This window comes from Peromyscus leucopus, chromosome 1 (assembly GCF_004664715.2).
Source record: "Peromyscus leucopus breed LL Stock chromosome 1, UCI_PerLeu_2.1, whole genome shotgun sequence".
Lineage (NCBI taxonomy): Eukaryota > Metazoa > Chordata > Mammalia > Rodentia > Cricetidae > Peromyscus > Peromyscus leucopus.
The window spans coordinates 162,709,104-162,729,729 of record NC_051063.1 but is presented as its reverse complement, the minus strand read 5'-3'; the positions used below and the strand labels follow the sequence as shown (position 1 = coordinate 162,729,729).

The window sequence follows — 20,626 nt, the reverse complement described above, 5'->3', positions numbered from 1 at the left end:
CTGCTGAGCCACATCTCCCCCCCTCCTCACGAGTGAATTCTAGGCCACTTCTTTACTGCTGAACCATAGCCCTAGTTCTTGCTCTTTTGAGATGGGGTCTTCCTGGGATCTCAGGCATGTGGCACCAGGCCTGGACAGCTTTGTGTATTTTGTATCAAGATGCAATACAGCATTTTGACATGAATTAGCATATTAGCAGAGGGTCAGTCCCTGAGTCTCGAATACTTAGGATGGGTCTAACTTGAGCCAAATGCAAAACAAGCAAACAAACAAACAAACAAACCAACGTTGTTGATCTGGGCATGGTGGTGCACACCTTTAATCCCAGCACTCAGGAGGCAAAACCAGGAAGATCTCTGTGAGTTCGAGGCCAGCCTGGTCTACATAGAGAGTTCCAGGCCAGACAGGGTTACATGGTAAGACCTTGTCTCAAAAAAATTCTGACATATAAATCTTACTATATAAAATCTATTTATCTCCACAAAGAAATCACAGTTTTAGTATAATCTACACATAACTTTATGGTGCTTGGTATCAAAATTGACATTTCATTTTTCCAAAATTGATATTTATTAATCATGATGGATCACTAAAGCAAGAAGGCTTGTGTGTGGGGGTGTAGTGGGGGATGTTGTGCCCACATAAGAATCAGGGCTTGTATTCCAAGACCTTTGGATGTGCAGGACTTGGTTGTTGTTGTTTTTTCAAGCAGGTCTGTAGCCCAGGCTGGTTTGGAATTCACAATGGCTCAGACTCATTTCACACTTAGCCATCCTGCTGCCTCAGCCTCCCAGGTGCTATTAGGGTGTGAGTTTTTCTGTCAGGCTCCCGGGTGCACATTTCAGCTTGAATCGATTCCGTTTATTTGTTTGGTTTGTTTCCCTCTTTGGTTTTGAGACAGGGTTTCTCTGTTGTAGCCCTCCCTGGCTGTCCTAGAACTCACTCCATAGACCAGGCTGGCCTTGAACTCACAGAGATCCTCCTGCCTCTGCCTCCTGCGTGCCACCACCGCCCGGCTAACTGTTACTGTTTAGAGACTATTTTTCATTACACATATTGACAGGAGTGCAGTGAAGCACAGTTTTAAGCCACTATACATGCTGGCCTCGAACCCAAGACCTCTGGGAAAGCAGCATGCTCTTAACTGCTGAGCTACCTCTCCAGCTCCGGTGGCTTTTAGCTGTGACTTAAGACATGTTGCCTTTTCATGCCTTGGTTTCCCTCCATATAAAGTGGTGATTGGGGATGATTTGAGGGGAGGTGGGGAAGCAGAAACTGTGATCAGAATATGACTTGCCTTTTTTGTTTTGTTTTTTAAAGGGAGAGTGAGAATGCAGCTCCCCACTACCATGAATCATGCGGTCAAGTTTCCTAAATTTGGGGAGATAGCCACACCAGCACACCCTGAGTGCAGTGGCTGAGCCTCATCCTGGGAAAACCACCTCCATGATCATGGAATCTCCCCTGCCAGGTAAGTATATAACAGGAATTTTCTTTCTTTTTCTTTTTTGTTTTTATTTTTGTTTTGTTTTTTTAAGACAGGGTTTCTCTATGTAGCCCTGGCCATCCTAGAACATGCTCTGTAGTCCAGGCTGGCCTCAAACTCAGATATTTGCCAGTCTCTCCCTCCCACGTGCTGAAAAATATGAATTTTCAATTTGAAAATTGTGTGAATTTTCAATTAAAAATGGTGATAATCCAGACATGGTGATGCATATCTTTAGTCTCAACACTGAAGAGCCAGAGACAGGCAGACCTCTGTGAGCTTAAGACCAGTGTGGTCTACATAGCAAATTCCAGAGCTACATAGTGAGATGCTGTCTCAAAAAATAATAGTAATAAGATCAAATATTTACTACATGAGAAGCATTGTAATCAAGGCCTGTAACTCAGTATGGAGCCCCAGCTGGTCTAAAGAGTCTCCCTGCCTCAGCCTCTCAAGTCCCAGGATTACAATCGTGAGCCACCACACTGAGTTCTCGTTTAAAGACTGCCACAAATATGTGGTGTGTTGGTGTTGTCCTCCACCTTTAAGAGGAAGAAGTGAGTGGTCAGAGAGGCAAAGGGACACAGCTTGGGTCAGGGCTCCCAGCTCCGGAGTACCACTCAAAGCTAAGGATGATAATGATGACGACTACGGCAATGATGATGATGATGATGACGACGACGACGACGATGATGATGATAAATACTATATCCCAGAATTTGGGAGACAGAGACAGGAGGATCTCTGTGAGTTTAAGGCCAGCTTGGTCTACAGAGCGAGTTCCAAACCGGACAGTGTTACATAGTGAAATCATGTCTCAAAAACAGAAAATAAATAAATAAATAAATAAATAAATAAATAAATAAATAAACAAATAAAAATAACGATAATGCTGAGAAACCCCGGATTCTCTACAAACACGCTTTCACTTTTCTTTTATCTCCAGGATTGAGATAAAACCCCTTAATTCCAAGGTTACCTGAAAATCTCAAGTGCCAAAGCCTGGGCTGTTCTGTTAAGTACCACGGCCAGCGCCCGAGCACTCTGAATCTGCGCAAAGCTCAGCACAGCTTGGGCAGAATCGTTCTTCTCCAAAAGCCACGGTGAATTTTGGGTGCAAGCAACCACCCTGCTCTGAGTGTGGCCCTGGGCAGTGATTTAGCGCCTTCGAACTTCAATTGGCTTCTCTATAAAATTGGGATAATAAAAAGACCTGCCTCCAGGGTGACTGTGAGGAATATATTACATAATGTGAATACATTATATATAAAAGCACTTACCGTTTAACCCATAAAGCCTGGCCTATTTGTAAGTCTGTGAGCAGTACCAAGGCGTGCACACACCACACACCACCACCACCGTCGCCAGAGAGGTGGTTCAAAGCTTGTGGACCTGCCCATTGGAAGACAACTTGTAGTAGTCAATTCTCTGTGGATCCTGGGGAATCGAACTCAGGTCGTCAGGCTTAGCAATGAGTGCTTTAACGCCGAGCCATCTCACCGGCTTTAATTTTAAAATTGACTTACTTAATTTTAGGCGTTTTATGCATCCCTCATCTATCACTATGAACTTCTTGATGCTCCTGCCTCCACCTCCAGAGTACTGGGATTGTAGGCAAGTGCTGGGAACCAAATCCAGGGATTTTTACATCCTGGGCAAGACTCTACCAACGGAGCGAGCTACACCTCCAGCCTCTCGCGTAAGACCTTATACATCACTGTCAGGCTCTGCTGTTGCTGGCAGGTGGAGTCGATTGCACTGGAGGGTTTTGAGTGAAGCAGGGACATGACTCGAATGATAAAAACCGTCCGGGGGCGGCCTGATCCTCAGCAGGTCTGCTCGCTTCTCCAGGCCCTGGTGGCCCCTGTGACCCTTGAGCAGAGTTGGTACATATGGCCACAGGCCTTGTGTCTGGCTTGCTGATGATGGCCAGCCAACAGCGCCACCGGATGAGTGGCATGTCGTGGGAACTGGGCAGCTCGCCTGTGTTCTGCATCTGCCCGTCCTAGAAGGAAGGGTTCAAGATGTAAAAATACTGTCAGGCGGGCTGCGTGCCCAGGAGGCCCCGCCACCCTAGAGAGCTCTGAGTGCGGGTCGCCAGGCTGCAGCCACGGCATCACCAGGAGCACCCAGCAGGTGGCGCCGCGGCGCCGGCTCTAGGCGGGCGCGCCCACGTGGATCCCTCGGCAGCCCGCGGGCTACGGCTCACCGCGCTGTCACTTAGCACCACCATCCGGGGCCCCTCGGGCGGTGGCGACACACACAGCCGGAAGTCGGGTTTCTCAGCGCCCCCGTTTTCCAAGAAAGCTGTGATTAAGCGGCGGCCCTAGAAACCCACAAACGCAGCTGTTGAGTCTGAGTGAACCGGGAGCGCAGAGGAGGGAACCAGAATAGCTGGGTGGATTGGGAGGCCATCAGCCAGGTTTGCGTCCTCGCGCGGCTTTCACGCCGAGAACCCGAACCATACGCGTAACTTCGGCGGGCTTCGGGTCCCTCTCCTTCACAGAGCTGGGAGGGATGGTTGACTTTGTTGGGGTCGTCTGCCCTATTCTGCTTTTAGAACCAGTTTGCCCTACCCACTGGCACAGTCGGCCCACACGGACCTTGTCCTAACCGGCCAGGATCCTACCCAGAGAAATCCCACAGTGGCCAATCCACTATCACAGAGCCGGGGCCGGCTGTAAAGCCGCCAGGAGTCACTCAGCCTGTGGGAAATCCAGAGCATCAAGGTCTGAGGTTAGGTGTGAAGGCCGTTAGGACTGGGTCTTCCCCGAGGGCACGCTCCAGGAACCGGAAGGGACCGTCGAGCCCTCCAGGATCTAGGAAGGCTGGGACTCTTGCCTGCCAGGCACCGGGAGGAAGCTGGGTACACGTCACCTGGCCCTCAGCACCCTCCCCAAGCTGTCCAGGGACGTGTAGGGTACTGGTAGGTCCAGACTGAGCAGGTGTCATCATGTTGAAATGGTTGGGGTGGAGATTAGAGACAGATGGAGGAACAGAGAAAGGGAAGAAGGAGGGATCCATGTGAGGAGGAGAGTAAAAGTTAGAGATGAAGAGGCACATGAAGAGGAAGAGGAAATGACAGAATTACAGTGAGGAGGAGGAAGGTGTGGGGAAAGGAGAGAGAGGAAGAGGAGGAGGAGGAGAGTGGGTGGGAGGGGAGGCAAGGAGAGAGCTTATTTGAGGATATTAGGACCGGAAAGGGGCCTTTGAGTACGGAAAAGTGGCTTGATTGTGTTCAGTAGACCAAAGGGGCAAGGTGAGGAAGCTGACACCCGAAGAACATTCTAGAAAAGAGGAGCAGGCCTCATAGCTGCTGAGGAGGGAGAAGCTTTTGGCTAGAACTTCTGGGGGCCTGGGAAGGGTTGGTTTGGGAGCCTGGGTCCTGAGTGGAGACTGCCTTCGTGGCTTAAGGAGGGGACCTGGGACTTGAACTCCTGAGTTTGGGAAGGAGAACTGGAGGACTAAAGGCCTGGCCGACAGGAGTGACTGGACAGGAGTGGGAGGGGACACTGGGTGGGGGGATGAGGCGATCCAGGGGAGCTGGAGTGGGAGGGGACACTGGGTGTCTGGATGAGGCGATCCAGGGGAGCTGGAGTGGGAGGGGACACTGGGTGTCTGGATGAGGCGATCCAGGGGAGCTGGAGTGGGAGGGGACAATGGGTGTCTGGATGAGGAGATCCAGGGGAACTGAACTCTCCAAAGGATGACATCTGCCTCCTTCCCAGCCCCCCAGGACCTCCTACACTGGAGCTGCTGGGAGAGCTGGGAAGGCAGGGCAAGGCTGGGTTTTCCAGACAGGGAAAGGCAAGGGCCGGGGAGGATTCTCAGTACCTTCTCCCCCGCTTCCTAATCACCCTCTTCTCCTCCAGAACCTCTGCTGTCAGTGAGCGGTAAAGGGAAGGAACCAGCTTTCTGTCCAACGCCCTGGCTCGGCACTCAAGCAGGCTAATGAGGGCATATAGGAATGCCCGGCAGGCCTTGACTTCCTGGGAGTGGTTAGTGGTCCTTCCAAGCCAGTGTTTCTCAAGCTGTGGGTGGAGACCCCTCTGTGGGCAAATGGCCCTTGCCACAGGAGTCACGTATCAGATATCCTGCATGTCAGAGATCTACATGATGGTTCATAACAGTAGCGACATTGTAGTTATGAAGTAGTAATGAAAATAACTTCATGGTTGGGGTCACCACATGAGGAACTGTATTAAAGGGTCACAGCTTTAGGAAGAACCACGGCTCTAAGCTGAAGGAACATTATTCTGGAAATGGTGCTTGGGAAAGGTGGGTGATATAGATACCCTAAAGTGAAGCATTTTGTTTGCTCTTTTTGAGACAGGGTCTTGTTATATATCCCAGGCTGGCTTTGAACTCAAAGTCCAACAGCCTTCCTGTCTCAGCCTCCCAAATGCTAGGATTATAGGCCTGTGTTACCATACCTGGCAAAACTAAGGAGTTCGGCTCTGACTCTGAACGAGAAACCTGGGGCCCAAGGAGGCTTTTGTGCAGCCAACGGATAGATTTGGCTTTGGAATGATTTCGGATCAGAGATGATTGCTGCATTAGGGTCCCAGAGGGAGGCTTGTGGAGGGGTCCAGGCGGCTAAAGTCAGCATTAGACCAGAGCTGAAGCAGGAAAAGGAGGACAGGGATGTGGGTGGATACTTGGGAGTTGCCGGACCAAGAACTGGGAAGAGAGGCTGCTTAGCTTAGAAGCTGAGGCAGGCTGGATGTGAGCCGCTAGGGTCTATGTGGAAAAGGGGCCCAGAAAATTATAGAAAGCCAGGTCTAAAATTAGGATGCCAGACACAGGCTCAGAGGTTGGTAGGTGAGAAGAACAGAATATGAAGGAGGGGTCCATCCCAGCCCTGGGGCAGAAACAGCATTCAGAGGGAAGTGGGAGTTCCCAGGAAGTTGCTGATGCACCCGTGGGACTCAGGAGAGTGCACTGTGCCCCAGGGCTCTAGGGAGTTGGGGCCAGTTTTAAAAACCTTTGAAGTCTCATGTTCTCATATTCATGCCAGCTCTACATTCTTCTCCATCAGCGCACCCATGTGCGTTCTGTATGCTAAGACTTTCCAGTACTTAGCACGGACTTGTGTAATCGGCCTTTCTGTGTTCCCTCCCCACGCCCACAGTGTGAAGACTGGAATTGAAAATGAAGCTCGGGTTGATCCTGGGCCCTTCCCAGGTCCTTCTTCAGGACCAGGGGCGCTCTCGGTTCCCTTTACTGGCAGCATGGCCGCCCCTCCCATACACATTGTTCTTGGCCACGTGCCTTTCTTCTCTCAAGACAGGGAGGGTTTCTCTGTGTAGCCCTGGCTGTCCTGGAACTCACACTGTAGCCCAGGCTGGCCTCGAATTCGGAGATCCGCTGCCTCTGCCTCCTGAGTGCTGGATAAAAGGCGTGATCTGCCACTGCCACCAACCCCCCCCAACCTGGCCCCTTTCCTTTCTTGTAGGTCTTTTTGGGGAGAACCTCTTTGCCCTGGCTCTCATCCATCCTTCAACATCTTCTTCAGGCAGTATTGGCTACATAACTTGAAGAGCTGGGTGCAAAAAAGGAGAATGGTGGTGAGCTTGTTTCAAATGCATTAAGAACTTCAAGATGAGAGCTGGGGGTCGCTATTGTGCTTGTAATCCCAGCACTTGAGGCAGCTGAGGCCAGGAAGATTGAGTTCAAGGCCATGCTGGGCTATGCTGGCAGGACCCTGTCTTTATGAGAGAGAGAGAGACAGAGAGAGAGAGAGAGAGAGAGAGAGAGAGAGAGAGAGAGAGAGAGAGAGAAGAAGAAGAAGAAGAAGAAGGAGGAGGAGGAGGAGGAGGAGGAGGAGGAGGAGGAGGAGGAGGGAAGAGAGAAGGAAGGAAGGAAGGAAAGAAAGAAAGAAAGAAAAGAAAGAAAGAAAGAAAGAAAGAAAGAAAGAAAGAAAGAAAGGCAGTAACAGAGGATGTTAAACTATTATAAGCACAGGACACTGGGCTACTACACAGGTCATGGTGCCATAAAGAGAGTCCTGTCTTCAGCACATCTTGGAGTTCCCATCAGTCTCTGTTAGGAGTCCCCATAGGCTCTCAAGTCCCCCAGGACCAGCAGGACGCCATGGCGCTTAATCCTAGCACTTGTGGTTGAGGCAAAAGATCAGGAGTTCCACTCTGGCTTCCATGAGTCCCTGCTCAGAACACCAGATAACAAAATGGGCCACCATCCTTCCTGCCTGTACTTCTCAGCCCAGACTATCCTGGCCACCATTTGTATCTACTTGTTCTCTAAGAACTGGGGCCCTGAGAGGGCAGGGACCTGGGCCTTTGGTCACATGTTCCCAACGTTCTGAGCCCATTAAGGCCAAGACAATGGCAAGCAGTGATACCCCTCCAGGCACGGGGGGCCCAGACTTTGCTGGGTCCCACCCCCCAGAGGAGACTTGCTCTCTTTGGGGAGTCCTCCCTATCAGGGTCTCCCACCTGGGAGCTCATGGAGCAGGCTCAGCCCCAAGGAGGTCTTCCAGGGTGTCTCCTAATGTTATGGACTCATTCAAGCCTTACTCACCCCAAGGTCCATGGCTAGGCACGGTGGCACGCTGCTAGGAGGGTGTGAGTCAAGTCAGAAGTCACCTGGAGATCGTGACTCAGCAGCCTGGGTTTGGTCCCCTGAGGGGTGATGGGCAGTAGACACCATACTCCTTGACCTCAGGAAGTTGGTGGCTTCAGCTGGGCTAGGCTGCACAGAAGCACTTAACTTTAAATCCTCGATAATGGTGTCATTTGTTTTTGCACTGGGGTGAGGGGTGGCCTGAGTGTCCTGTGAAGTTCAGGGAGATCCACCTGTCTCAGCTCCCCCCACTGTCGCTGCTTACACACTCGTCGTAGGCCATCACTGGGTGTGCGTCTCCGTTCTAGCCCTGTGCTTAGCGGGCCTGACTCCACCCATCGGCCTCAGCCTCAGCTTTTTTGGCCTCTGTCTGCTGGCTGCCTTGTACTAGGGGCGTGGCCAAAGTCCCTTCTTATATCACAGACAAACCAGCTGTCCAACGTGTGGAGTGGATCCTGGGATTGGAGACCCATGTCTGCCCCCTCTCCCTCTAGTCTGTACCGTCTCCCCTCTGTTCTGGGTCACTTGCTAGCAGTCCACACTGTCCTTTTTTGGGTAGGGAAGGGAGAGCCTGCTGACATGCTACACCTTTCCTCCGGTCCAGCCTGGCCTAGGTCAGCCTTCTATCAAGACTGCTGCAGATCTTCCTCCTCTTATCCTGCGCCCCCTGGCCCTCCACACCCAAGATCTGCCACAGGAGCTTGCTTGAGATCCAGGAAGACTATTCTCCTCATAGCTCAGAATCCTCCAGTGTCCAGGTGTGATGGCGCATGCCTGGAATCCCCGTGCTCAGGAGGCAGAGGCAGAGGCAGAAGGATCGTAGATGAGGTCAAGGAGCCTGAGCTACACAATGAGTTCAAACCTGGGCTAACGTTGTGAGACCCTGTCTCAGAGAAACAAAAGAAAACCTGCAGTGGCTCCTCGTGCCACTTAGAAGAAAATCCACTGTCCCTTCATGAACTATAGGGGCTTTCCCATCACCTGCTTCCTGCCTTGATAGAAGCCACTTCGTCTCTGGCTTCCCTCGCTCCCCCTTTTCTCACAATGCACCCCTTATCATATGCCGTTCCATGTGCATGGGATGCTGTTCACACCCCTTGCTAGTTATGTCCTGCCAGAGTGACCTCCAGGCCTCAGCTGGAGTCAAGTCCAGAGTTTCACAGCTCCACATCTCCCACGTGTACTCCCTGATTCACACTCATCCTGTTTAACATCTGTGTCTGTCACAAACGGTGCGGGGCAGGGCAGGACCAGGAAGGTTTAGGAACGGTACTCTCTGGCTCCCCCTCAAGGTGGGGATGTGGTATTGCTTAGTTGGCACCCAGCCAGCCCTTCCAATTCTTAGTTCCATTGCCCAACACCTACCCCCTCACTTGGGCTGATAACCTCACATGATCTTAGCCACTCAAGGGTAACACAATGACAAAGTGACCTCTGGATGCTGCAGAACTGGGGAGCCAGCTTGGGCGCCATGTTTCCATGGTTAAGAGTGGACACTGTCAAGGTCTCAAGTCCCACCGTGAAAATGGGTTCTGTTGTCTTACCAGAGCATTCTTTGCACCAAACCATGAGAATTTAAGTTTGGCCTCGGGCTGTCTTCGCCCTGTGCCGCACATCACCTTACCCTAGATGACTAATTCCTCCATGGTCCCACCTCCTGCTACCAGAAAAGCTACTTGCTCAGGGGGTGCTATTGCTACTCACCCCATTCCTGGATCTCTAAGAACCCCTGGCCTTTCCCAGGCCCCGGGTCTGATCCTATAAACTTCCAGGACCATTGCGGGTCTGGGGCAACGACGCAGTGGGACCAGCTCAGGGAAGACAAGAGGCTGTGTTGACTCACCCTGAACGGGGCTCCCTCCCTGTATCTGACACCGGCGCCTGTCCCACCCCCTGCCCTCACTGCTCTTGCTGGGGCCTCTGCGACCTTTCCATCAGTAAACACAATGGCTACTTGGGACACCTTTTCCTCCTCCTGAAGCTGGTAAAAGGTTTCTGTCTCTTCTGTAAATACAGAAACCTCAGGGTGCAATCTTGGGACCCCTCCCAGCATCTTTTTAAGGTGGGGGCAGGGTTTCATGTTGTGGCTTCAGTCTGCCTTTGAACTTGTAATCAGTCCTCTCGCCTCAGGTGCCTGGGTGCGAGGATTGTAGGTGTGAGGCACAATATCTGCAAAGTCCTGGTTTCTATGCCTGGCTCCAACCTCTAGCCATATCTCTTCCCTACCAGCTAGCCATCCCCTGGTCCCCACTTCTGCAGAGTGCCACACTGGCCACCCCTCTCCGCTGTGCCCTGGCCCCTGGTCCTCCGGGGCAGCCTGTTCCGCTGGCCAGAGCCTGGAGTCTCACTCAGTGTACTTCCCTCCCTCGTGGTCTTTGAGCTCTGCAATCCGTCTACTGTCTCCTGCACCCCTTCCTTCTCTTTTCTCCCAGCCCACCCTTCCCTGGTCCAAGTTGGTCCTGACCACCCAGACACCTACATTGCCCCCCCAGCCCTAGCTTGATCCCCCTTCCTCAAGCAACACTAGAAAGACCTCCTAAAGCCCAAGCCTAACCGGTCCCCCCCCCCTTCACAGAGTACCCCATAGCTACCCATCACCACCAGGGCTGAGCAACTCACTGTGAAGGCCCTGACCCCTCCCACCTCACCTCCACCATAGCAACTCAGTGCCTGGTAACACCTGACCTTTGTTAATGCTGCACCCTCCACCTGGATCCTCACCTTCTGCTCTTTGCTTAACGATCTCCTTCAGATATGCTACTCAGATCACATCCCTCCTCTTCCAGGAAGCCTTCCCTGAGCTACACTCCAGGCTGAGCCAGGCACCTCATCCGGGGTACACAGTCCCTTGGGCTTTCCTCATCCCTGTCTAGTTCTAGAGTATGGCTATCTGAAGACGTGCTTCCCGCAAGACCGAGGGCAGGGCAGCTTGGATCACCGAGTCCCCACAAGTCACAGCTCAGCACAGTTCCCAGAACATCTGTGGCCTGAATGGGTGCCTATAGATGACTGTCCTCGACCCCTCTGCAGAGACCCCAGGCTGAACTACAGGAAGTGTCTTTCCTCAGAGGAGGTATTCCTCAGCCCCCAGCCCCCCACAGTACCCCTCAGTCCCCACAGACAGAGACAAGGGCAAGGGCACGGCCCCAGCTTAGAAAAATAGGACTTTCTTGTTGTGCCCCGCTGCCCCGACACCCTCCCCGTCAGAGTTTTAAAAACTGTGAGCAATTTGGTGAGTCTGAGGCCAGGTCCCGAGGGGTGTCTGGATCCTGCTGGCCCCGGGGCCAGAGGATCCACAGAGGTGGGCCCCCGGCTAGGGTCCCGCAGGTTCGTGGCTGGGTCCCCAGGGTTCACAGTCCAGTTGGACCACAGTATGGGCCCTGGGCGCAGCAGGCTCTGGGGCAGGGGCACTGGGCACTGGACCGAGGGCTCCATTGGTCTGGGAGCAAACACTGCTGACCGGTGCTGAGGCCTTGGCCTTGCCGGGTGGCTGGCCACCGTGCACCTTGTAGCGTAGAAGCAACACAAAGATGAAGACCAGAACTGACGCCACGATGACGCCTCCCAACGCGATGATCATGGTGCCGCCCAGGAAGGGTGCGTGGGGGGCCGCGCATGGTCGTAGTGCGGGCTCCGTGGAGAAGCGAGCGCAGCCCACTGGCCGTGTGGCCGTCAGCCCGGTGGCACTGTCCTCATAGACCGCAAGCACACACAGATCATAGGTGCGGCCTGATGCCAGGTCAGTCAACAGGAATGAGCGACTGTCTGCCGGGATCATCCTGGGGGAGGGCAACAGGCGGCGTCAGGACTGCGGTTACCCAGTACCCATGCTCCCGCTGCCCTCACCCGATGCCTCCCTCCAGCTAAGTTCCCTCAAGTCCCCTCTGGCCTGCACCCCGGCTTCTTTTGCTGAACTGACACCTAACTTATCCATCCAGTGGGCTAGCCAATTTCACTCTCCCCCTCGACACCCAAGTTCCCTAACAACAGCTCACCTGTGGATGCATACCCTACTTCCCTGCAGCCCGAGATCTTTTGTTCCTCTTTCAGAGATTTTTTCCCTGATTGTTCTTTTCCAGGAGCCCCAAACGTCTCCCATGCCCTCTGCCCTATTATTGCCTAGACTCCTGTCCTCGTCTGCCAAGCCTTCAGAGTTCTCTCCCAGCCCCTGCCAGATGCATCTCTGGTTCGCTGCCCTACTTTACTCCAACCCTGTCTGATTTCTAACCCCTCCCTCCCTCCCAGACTCTTGCTATGTAGCCAAGGCTGGCTCATATCTTGTGTAGGGTCCTCCTCAGCCTCCAGAGTGCTGGAAATAGAACCATTTAACACTGCACCAGACCAATACCCTCCCCCCCTCTTTTTCTAGCCTCCCAGACAGCTTTCCTTCAGATTCTCTCCTGAGTTCTTTCTGGTCCCCGTTTGGCTTTTGTTTGTCTTACACCCCTGAGGGTGGACCACTTCTGGAGTGCTGCAACACCACCAGTGTGTGGAGTGGGTACAGCAAGCTGCTACCCCATCTCCCGGCTCCAAAGATTCCACTGAATTTATTGTCTCCGATAGAGGACGTATCAGATATTAATCTGTAGGAGCAGACCCTACACTGGATCTGAGCTGGAAGGCTGGGTCTCACACAACTTAGCTAAGGCTAGCCTTGAAGTCCTTATGCTTCTCCCTCCAACTCTGAGTCCTGGTGTGACAGACACGCGTCCCACACCTGGGTGCCCGACTTTTTCCAGCTGCTAATTTCCCTTGTCCAGCTGCTTTACACCTCCCTGGCGCGCAGTTGAGCCCCTCACCCTAACCACTTGGTTCCGCTGCACCTCTGCTGCCTCGTTTCCTGCTGGCTTGCCAACGAATTTCCCCCTAGCCTCGTTGCCTTATTATGATCATCATCATCTCTGTAGTGCTTTCCAGTGGGCCCGCGAGCGAATCACCATCTCAGACTCCCCTTCTGCCTACTGCTTTATTTCTTTCTAGGTCCATCTCTTTGTCCTGCTTTATCTCAGTTTCCTGGTTTCTGTCTAGCCTTACCTTTGTGTATGCAGCACCTGTGTGAGCATGTGAGTGTGTATGTGTGTGCGTGTGCGTGTGCGTGTGCGTGTGTGTGTGTGTGTGTGTGTGTGTGGTGTGAGAGCGGAGTCAGGCTTTGGCTATGCAGCTCCCAGGCTGACCTGAACTCTCAATGCCCCTGCCTCAGCCTCTCCAGGGCTGAGACTGAGGTGTGAGTCACTATACCTGCTTTCATTTCTTCTGTCCTTCCTACCCAACTCCACCGTTTCTTTTTGTCCTGGTGCCCTGATGGACTGGGCTAGTTTTAGAATCTGTTCTACTCCTTTTAGGAGAGCAACACAAGGAACCTCCCACAATGACCTGTGGGAGGGTGGCTGTCTCTAGACTGTCCTGGCCCCCATCAGGCAAGTGGCCCACCCTCCATGTAATCTCAATAGTGTCTCAAAAAAAGGAACGGGGAAGCCATGTGTATGGCCCACAGTTGGGGAGGTGAAGGCGAGAGGGCTGGGACTTCAATGCCATCCTTGGCTTACATGGCCAGTTCGAGGCCAGCCAGGGCTGCATGAGATCTGGTCTCAAAAGAAAGAGAGACAGGGAGAGGGAGGGGGAGGGAGATGGAGACAGAAAGAGTGGAAGTAGGATTGAGAAGATGAGATCTTGAAGTATGGCCGGAAGAGGAAGGGATCAGGCACTGGATTTGCAAGGCGCTAACCAGCCAGTTCTGAGAGTCAGTTTGGGGCTGTCTGTACTCTTGACCCAGCCTGGCACTGAGGACAGGGAGTCACCCACAGTTGCCCACACATGGTCAGACTCTGATGAGCAGTGTCAGTCACCACCACCTCTCCACGCTCGTGGTCACAGCAGATGGACCGAGAGCTATCTGGCTTGGGGACAGAAGCTCCACTGACTGGCCTTTTGGAGTGTGTAAACTTCAGGCTTCGTGCTGGCAGCTACAGAGGGAAGCAGGAGCCCTCAGAATGGGCATTCTACCCACACAGCAAGCCGACTAGATTTTGCTTGTTCGGGTTTTGAGACAAGATCTCACTATATGAGGCCCTTGAACACGCTATCATCCTCCTGTCTCAAGCCCTGAGAGCTGGGAAGACAGACGGGCATGCATTGACACGTCTGACCTAGCTTAGATTTGATTTAGCAAACCAAAAATTAGGACATTACTGTTACAAGCACTCTGACACACAGGGCTCATACTGCACGGACCCAAGGCCTTGTCTCTGACCTCCCACCCCAATTTCCCACTTAACCTCTGCTCTCAATTCCTTGGGTTACCTCATTTGGCTTTCTCAGCCAGCTGCACAGTCCTGCCCATTCTCTCCTCCTCCTCTCCTCTCCTCTTCCTCCCGCCCACCCCTCTCTGAGACACTGCTCACTAGATCTCTCTGGCCGGCTTCAAACTCTCTATGTAGACCAGGCTGGCCTTGAATTTGTCACAATCCCGCCTCAACCTCTTGCTGATGACATTCCCCCATTGTAGCCTCCCTTGAAAAACCAAACTTCCTGCAAAAATCTGTTTTCAGCCTCCCATTCCTCCCACAGCCTCACTGACTTCTCTTTTCGGGGCTGGGCCCAGACCTCAGGGCCGCAGCTCGCTAAGCAAGCTGTCTGAGCTGCACTCGAACCCCACCAGCCATTCACTTTTTATTCTTCTGGCCTGATTTTTTTCCTCGCTGCCTGATTTCGCTGTTTTCACTGCCTTATTTCTTTCTATCTCTGCAGCCTGATTTTTTTTTTTTTAAATTGTCGTTGATTGAGAGTATTAGCTTGCTCTCTGACTTTTGCCTCACTCCCCTTCACCACATCTGTCCTTTCTCTTACCCTTTCTGCCCAGCTCTGGTCATCACTGCTGCCTGATTTTGTTTGCCTTCACTTTCTGATTTCCTTTGCAACCCGCAGCCTTATTTCTCTGCCGTGGCTCACTACGGGATGCTCCTGGGTGGACTCACTATGCCCCCCACCCACTCGCCCACTGCCAGGCCCCCGCACCTGTAGACAAGGATGTCGTCTGCAGAGCTGTTGTACTGGATCTGGTACATGCGGATGCCCGGGACAGGCCTCTGGTCTGGCCACTGGACAAGAGCAGCTGTGGCCCCATGCTCAGTCACCTGGACGCCACGGTCAGTAGGGGCCACCGTGTCCGCCACTTTGGCGGAGGCTGAGGCAGCAGAGGGCGGGGTGAGGGCATCAGGATCCCCGTCCCGCGGGGGGTCACAGCTGGTGCTGTTGGCTAGCTGGGGAGGTGGAGGGGGGCCCACGGTCAGCTCAACCGCAGCGGTGGCCTCACCAGCGGCGTTGGCTGCGATGCAGGTGAAGACGCCACCGTCTCCCGGCTCAGTGACCAGTAACTCCAGAGTCCCATTAGGGAAGGCACGAGCGCGGCTGGAGTTGCCCAGCAGCCGACCCTGGGGCGACACCCAACGCACTCGTGGCTCTGGGTCGCCTACCGCCCGACATCGCAGGGCAGCTGGCCGACCAGCAGGCACTGCCAGGGGAGGTGAGCGGTGGGTCACCACTGGCGGCTCACACACAAACTCCTCCTCGCCCACAGCCCAGAAGTAGCGGCCCCCTAGAGCCGGTGGCGAGGCACAGGCCTCGAGGTCGTCTTCCCGAGCCAGGCGGCGCAGCCATACCAGCTCACAGTTGCAATGGAGAGGGTTTCCCCCAAAGGCCAGCACCAGGGCAGAGGCCGGCGAGCCTCGGGGCCGGGCAAGCAGTGGCAGACGGGAGAAGAGTGGGTCGGGTGGGATGGTAGTCAGGCGGTTGGAGGTCATGTCCAGCCGTGCCAGCTTGTGCAGGCGGGAAAAGGCTCCGGCAGGCACTGAAGCCAGCAAATTGTGGTCAAGGCCCAACGTGTTGACGTTGCCCAGGCGACCCAAAGCCTCCCAGGGCAGCTGCTCAAGGTTATTATAAGAGAGGTCGAGGTCCTCCAGGGTCTCCGCACAGTCGTCCAGGGCACCAGCTGCCAGGGCTGCCAGCTGGTTGTTGCTCAAGATGAGGTGGCGCAAGTTGACTAGGCCACGCAGCTGACCCTCGCCCAGCGAGGTCAGTCTATTGCCGTCTAGGTGCAGGGCACGCAGGGCACGGAGGTCGGCGAAGGCGCCAGCTGCCACGTGGCGGATGGTGTTTCTAGACAGGCTCAGATGCAGCAGGCCTGTCATGTTGGCCAGGTCACGGCGACGCACTGCCGCGATGAAGTTGTCTGCCAGGCGCAGCTCTGCCGCTCGGCGATCCAGTGAGGGCGGCACGAACAGGAGGCCCGCCCCTGGGCACAACACACTTAGGGGCAGCGACTGGGTCTGGCAGCGACAGCGGCGGGGACAGGGGCTGGATGTGGCCGGCTGGGGTGGAGATGAGGCAGGGGCCAGCGGTAGCAGGCAGAGGAGCAGTGGGAAGACGGCCATCGCGGGCAGGGGTGGCCTGTAGAAAAGAAGGGAGACATGAGGGCTGGCCGGGGCCGCCGGGGAGCTATGGAGGGGTGGGGCGATCCGAAACTGGGAGAGATGGTCATAACGTGCTCAGAGAGGTCGGGACGATCCGAGGAAGGAGGGATCACAGATGTGTCATGAAGGCACAGAGGGTCAAGAATGAGCAATGATGGTCAGAAAGCTGGTGGGCGATGGGCACAGGTGGGCAGAGAATAGAACAGCTGGGCAAGGTGGGGAGAAGGTAAGCCACCGGGAAGAGGTGGGAGGTGGCAAGGATACTCAGAAGAGGTCAGGCATGACCAAAGAGGAGAGGTGAGCAAAGACAGGCTGGAGGCTCCAGGGCTGGACAAAGAGACAAAAGAGTTCTGACCTGGTCAAAAGCCAGTGAGATAACCAGGGCAGAATCAGTAAGGGACAGAGAGACGGACATGGAGAGAAGGGCCGGGAGAAAGGCAGCCAAGGTGGAAATGGTCAGAGATGGCCAGATGTGGGAAGACCAGGAGTTAGGGTCGGGGTAGGGGGAAGATGGACAGATGAAGCTGGCAGGAGAGAAGGACGGGGTAGCTGGGAAAGGGTCACATATGGCTCGTGATGGCCACAGACCCAGCCTGGGAGCCAGAGATGGGCAAAGGGCGAGAAAGCCAATGACCAGAGAGACAAATAGTGTCTGTCGGAAGTGCAGAGAAGCTGTGGGCAGGGTGGCTGGAGAAAAGGGCTCTGGGCAGGTGTGTCAAAGCTGGTCACCGGGAGGAGAGGTGGAGAGGGGACCAGAGAGGGCAGATGCGGGCCAGAGGATGCTGGATGGTCAGACGGTGAGAAGCCAGAAGGGTGGTGGCATCAGAGATCTGGCATGCCATCGGCTGGCCAAGGAGGTCAGAGGGGCAGAGCTGGCCGTGTGTCCAGAGAGTACTGGAGACACACACTCATGGACAGACTTTTTCCAAGGAAAACCCCTAAAAATGCCACAGGGCACCTAGTCCTCACCTACGTCCACCTGTAACCCAAGCAACCCCACCCCACCCCAAGTCCCTTCCACCATGATCGGCTCTCAGAGGCTTACCTGAGCTGGAAGCCACCCCAAGGAGCAGAGTCCTCAGGCTCCAGGGGGGTGAGCGGTCAGAACTCCGGAGGGGGCATCTGGTTAAGCCTCTCCTGCCTCCAGGGCTCTGTGGAGGCACTGTCCTGTCTCAACTCAAATCCGTGGTTATGGAGTCTCCAAACTTGATTCTCGGGGTCCTGTGCCACTAAAATCGGGCCTCTAGGGTCCAGTTTTAGAGACCAAGCCTCCGGCGGCTGTTCAGGATCAGGCTGTCTCAGCGCCAGGCTTGAGGTACCAAACAGCCAGATGGGGAAGTTTAGGGTCTGAGTTTCAAGTCCAGTCCTAGAATCCGATATTGGGATGCTGTTCAGATACTAGGGTGCTGAGTCAAGATTTGGAGGTCTCTAGCCCCAATTTCAGCACTCAGGTCTGCAGCAAGGACTTCAGGCCCCTCGGAATTCCATGGTTCAGATCTTGGAATTGAAGGCCTAAATCCCAGGGTTTAGTTCCTAAAATAGTGGGGTCCCTGGTATAGGTTTGGGAATTCGCTCCCAGATGTCAAGATATCAGCCAGACAATTCTGAGTTCAGCTCCAAATTGGGGGGTTTAGATGCCAAATCTTGGGGTTCCAGCTCCAAATTTTGGGGTCCATGTTCCAAAACCATGGGGTTCAGTTTCCAAATCTTGGGGTACCAGGGACAGATGTCGGGATTCCAGCCTCAGATATTGAGGTTCAAGGTCCAGATCTTAGGGTTCCATGGCAGGATCTCAGGGTGCTGATCTCAGATCAGGGTCCCACGCTCGGGGGTTGCAGAATCTCTGGATCCGATCCGGCTGCAAGCGCACCCCCCCGATGTCGGGGTGCCGGCCCAGGGTTTGGGACAGCAGCGGCGCGGCTGGATTCGTGGCCTGCAGAGGGAACTGACCCAGAAAGAGGGGGTCTGCTGCGGCGGGTAGGGGGGCAGACGGGCAGCTCTAGGGCCGGGGTGGGGCGAGGCCTGGGCGCGGACAGACGGACAGACAGACAGGGCCACGCGGGGACCCGGGCACCGCAACGCAGGCGGGGGCGCAGGGGGGAGGGGCCGCGCTCAGAGACCCCTCCCCCGCCGGGGCCGGGGCGGGGGCCGGGCGGGGGCCGGGCAGGCGGGCCGGGTCCGGGTGCTCCCGCGGCCTCCTCGCCGGGAACCCAGGGCCGTGCGCGTTCTCGCACTTAAAGGCGCAGGCCCCGCGCGCGCCCGCGCTTAAAGGCGTAGGCAGCCCCCCTCCTCCCTCTTCCCTCCTCCCTCCTCCCTCCTCTCAAAGGCGCGCCCCTAACACCACCTACCATGGAGTCGCCCTGGAGCTGCTGGGAATAAGAATATCCCTGAATAAAGACAGACAGATACTGAGGCTAAGAGAACAGATAGAGACTGAAAATATGGATAGGCTTAGACTGGGAGCCTGGAGTAGAATGGGGGACACAGAAATACATTGAAGGAGAGAGGTGGATACACAGAGGCAGTGAGAGACTCAGAAACAGACACTGGAGGGAATGACAAGTCAGAGGCATGCTGTCTGTCTGTCTATCCATCCATCTATCTAATCTCTCTCTATTCCCTCACCCACATCTGCAGCACTGAGCAACTCAGTGTCCAGTACCCATTCATATCCTTGTACATAGCCCTCCGAGTCCTTAGATGCCCACGCATCTGCCTCCCCGCCCTCTATTTCAGCACCACCTTCGCTTCCTGCCTTCTTATCCGGGTTCTGTCCAGTATCAGGTTTGTTCTTTTAGGCAAGAGGGGATCGTTTCACTGGTTGGAAGGAGGAAAGTTGACACTGAGAACCGTGTCTTCTGGGATGAGGAACAGAGTTCAAGACACACTGACCAGAGGTTCTGAAGAGGGGAGGGAGAGAAGACAGGAAATGGGTCACAGTCAGGAGGGGGACAGGCTGATCCAGAGAAGTGTGTCTGTTGTCTTCTCTTGTTTCTCTCCACTCCCACAGAAGACCCTGGCCGGATTTGTGCCAACACACAACTCGAGAGGAGAGGTGTGGGGGGACAGGAGAAGCAGAGGTGGGTGGTCCCACTCTCTTCTGGCAGATGGTATGTAAGGAAGGGGGGTAGGGGTGATGGCCCACAAGCCTGGTCTGGGAACTTGGCTGTAAGCATGTGGGGAGCATGGTCTCCCAGAAGCCCTGTAGCAGAGGAGACACACACCACCTGGGTGCCCTGAGGTGGGCACAGAGCTAAGAGCCGTCTGAGCAGCGGAGTAAGCAGTGTGACCTTGAGGTGGCATGTGGATGTCCATCCACCCTGGCATTTCCCAACTCTGCTGAAGGTTTCAGAATTCACTTTTGGCTCCTTCTACTTATGTCTATTGAAAAATTGAAGCTAAAATTAACTCAGCCCTAGGGCCCACCTTTCCAGATGATTAGCAAAGTTTGTCAGCTCTCCTGGCCCAGCACAGTGGATACTAGACACTCAAAAGCTCAGGAAGAGGCCACAGAAGTTAGAAACACCGCTGAAATGCTGGGATTTGGGAAGACATGGGGGCCATCCTGAGAGTGGGAGAATTCAGTGGTACTGGTCGAGTCGGGGATTGATGACAGGAAACTGAGGTAGGGGAAAGGGAAGAGTTCCATGGGGAGAGAAACCGTATAGAAGTGCTTTGGTGGGCACGAGGTTACCTTTCTGGTCAGCTGGGGCTCAGCTCTGCTGAAGAACTTTACGGAACCTTCAGAACACATCAGGACTGCAGAGCTAGTGCGGCTGTTCCGGGGACCACATCTGGAGGCTCACCAGAATAAACCAAGGGCATCTGAATGTGCAGGGAACTGTCCACCACAGCTTTGCTGAAGCCTGTTGGGTGACGGAGATGCAGCAGTTCACATATGCTGGAAACAGGGAGGCAGAGGCAAGGACGCTGTTATCATCGGCCATTGTCACACTAGTTAACGCTTGCAATGGTCAATTTTCCCTGACAGTCTGAATGGATTTAGACATGCTCATGAGAGGCTGGAGAGACAGCTCCGTGGTTAAGAGCACTTGCTGCTTTTGCAGAGGACTGTGGTTGGGTTCCCAGC

General features: G+C 54.4%; 1 protein-coding gene, 1 non-coding gene and 1 pseudogene across 2 annotated transcripts; all 3 read right to left on the bottom strand.

Moving 5' to 3' along the window:
- Positions 1-1,317: 1,317 nt before the first annotated feature.
- On the bottom strand, positions 1,318-1,479 carry LOC114681698. Its single transcript, XR_003732940.1, has one exon. It is a non-coding gene; the product is annotated as a U1 spliceosomal RNA (small nuclear RNA).
- A 9,740-nt stretch (positions 1,480-11,219) lies between these two features.
- Lrfn3 (leucine rich repeat and fibronectin type III domain containing 3) lies at positions 11,220-18,663 on the bottom strand. The gene is made up of 3 exons (XM_028855289.2): positions 17,582-18,663; positions 15,083-16,513; positions 11,220-11,847 (listed from the first exon to the last, which is right to left on the bottom strand). The coding sequence occupies exons 2-3, from the start codon at positions 16,495-16,497 to the stop codon at positions 11,382-11,384; spliced, it is 1,881 nt and encodes a 626-aa protein (XP_028711122.1). The 5' UTR covers positions 16,498-16,513; positions 17,582-18,663; the 3' UTR covers positions 11,220-11,381.
- LOC114681699 lies at positions 12,519-12,698 on the bottom strand (annotated as a pseudogene).
- Positions 18,664-20,626: the final 1,963 nt, after the last annotated feature.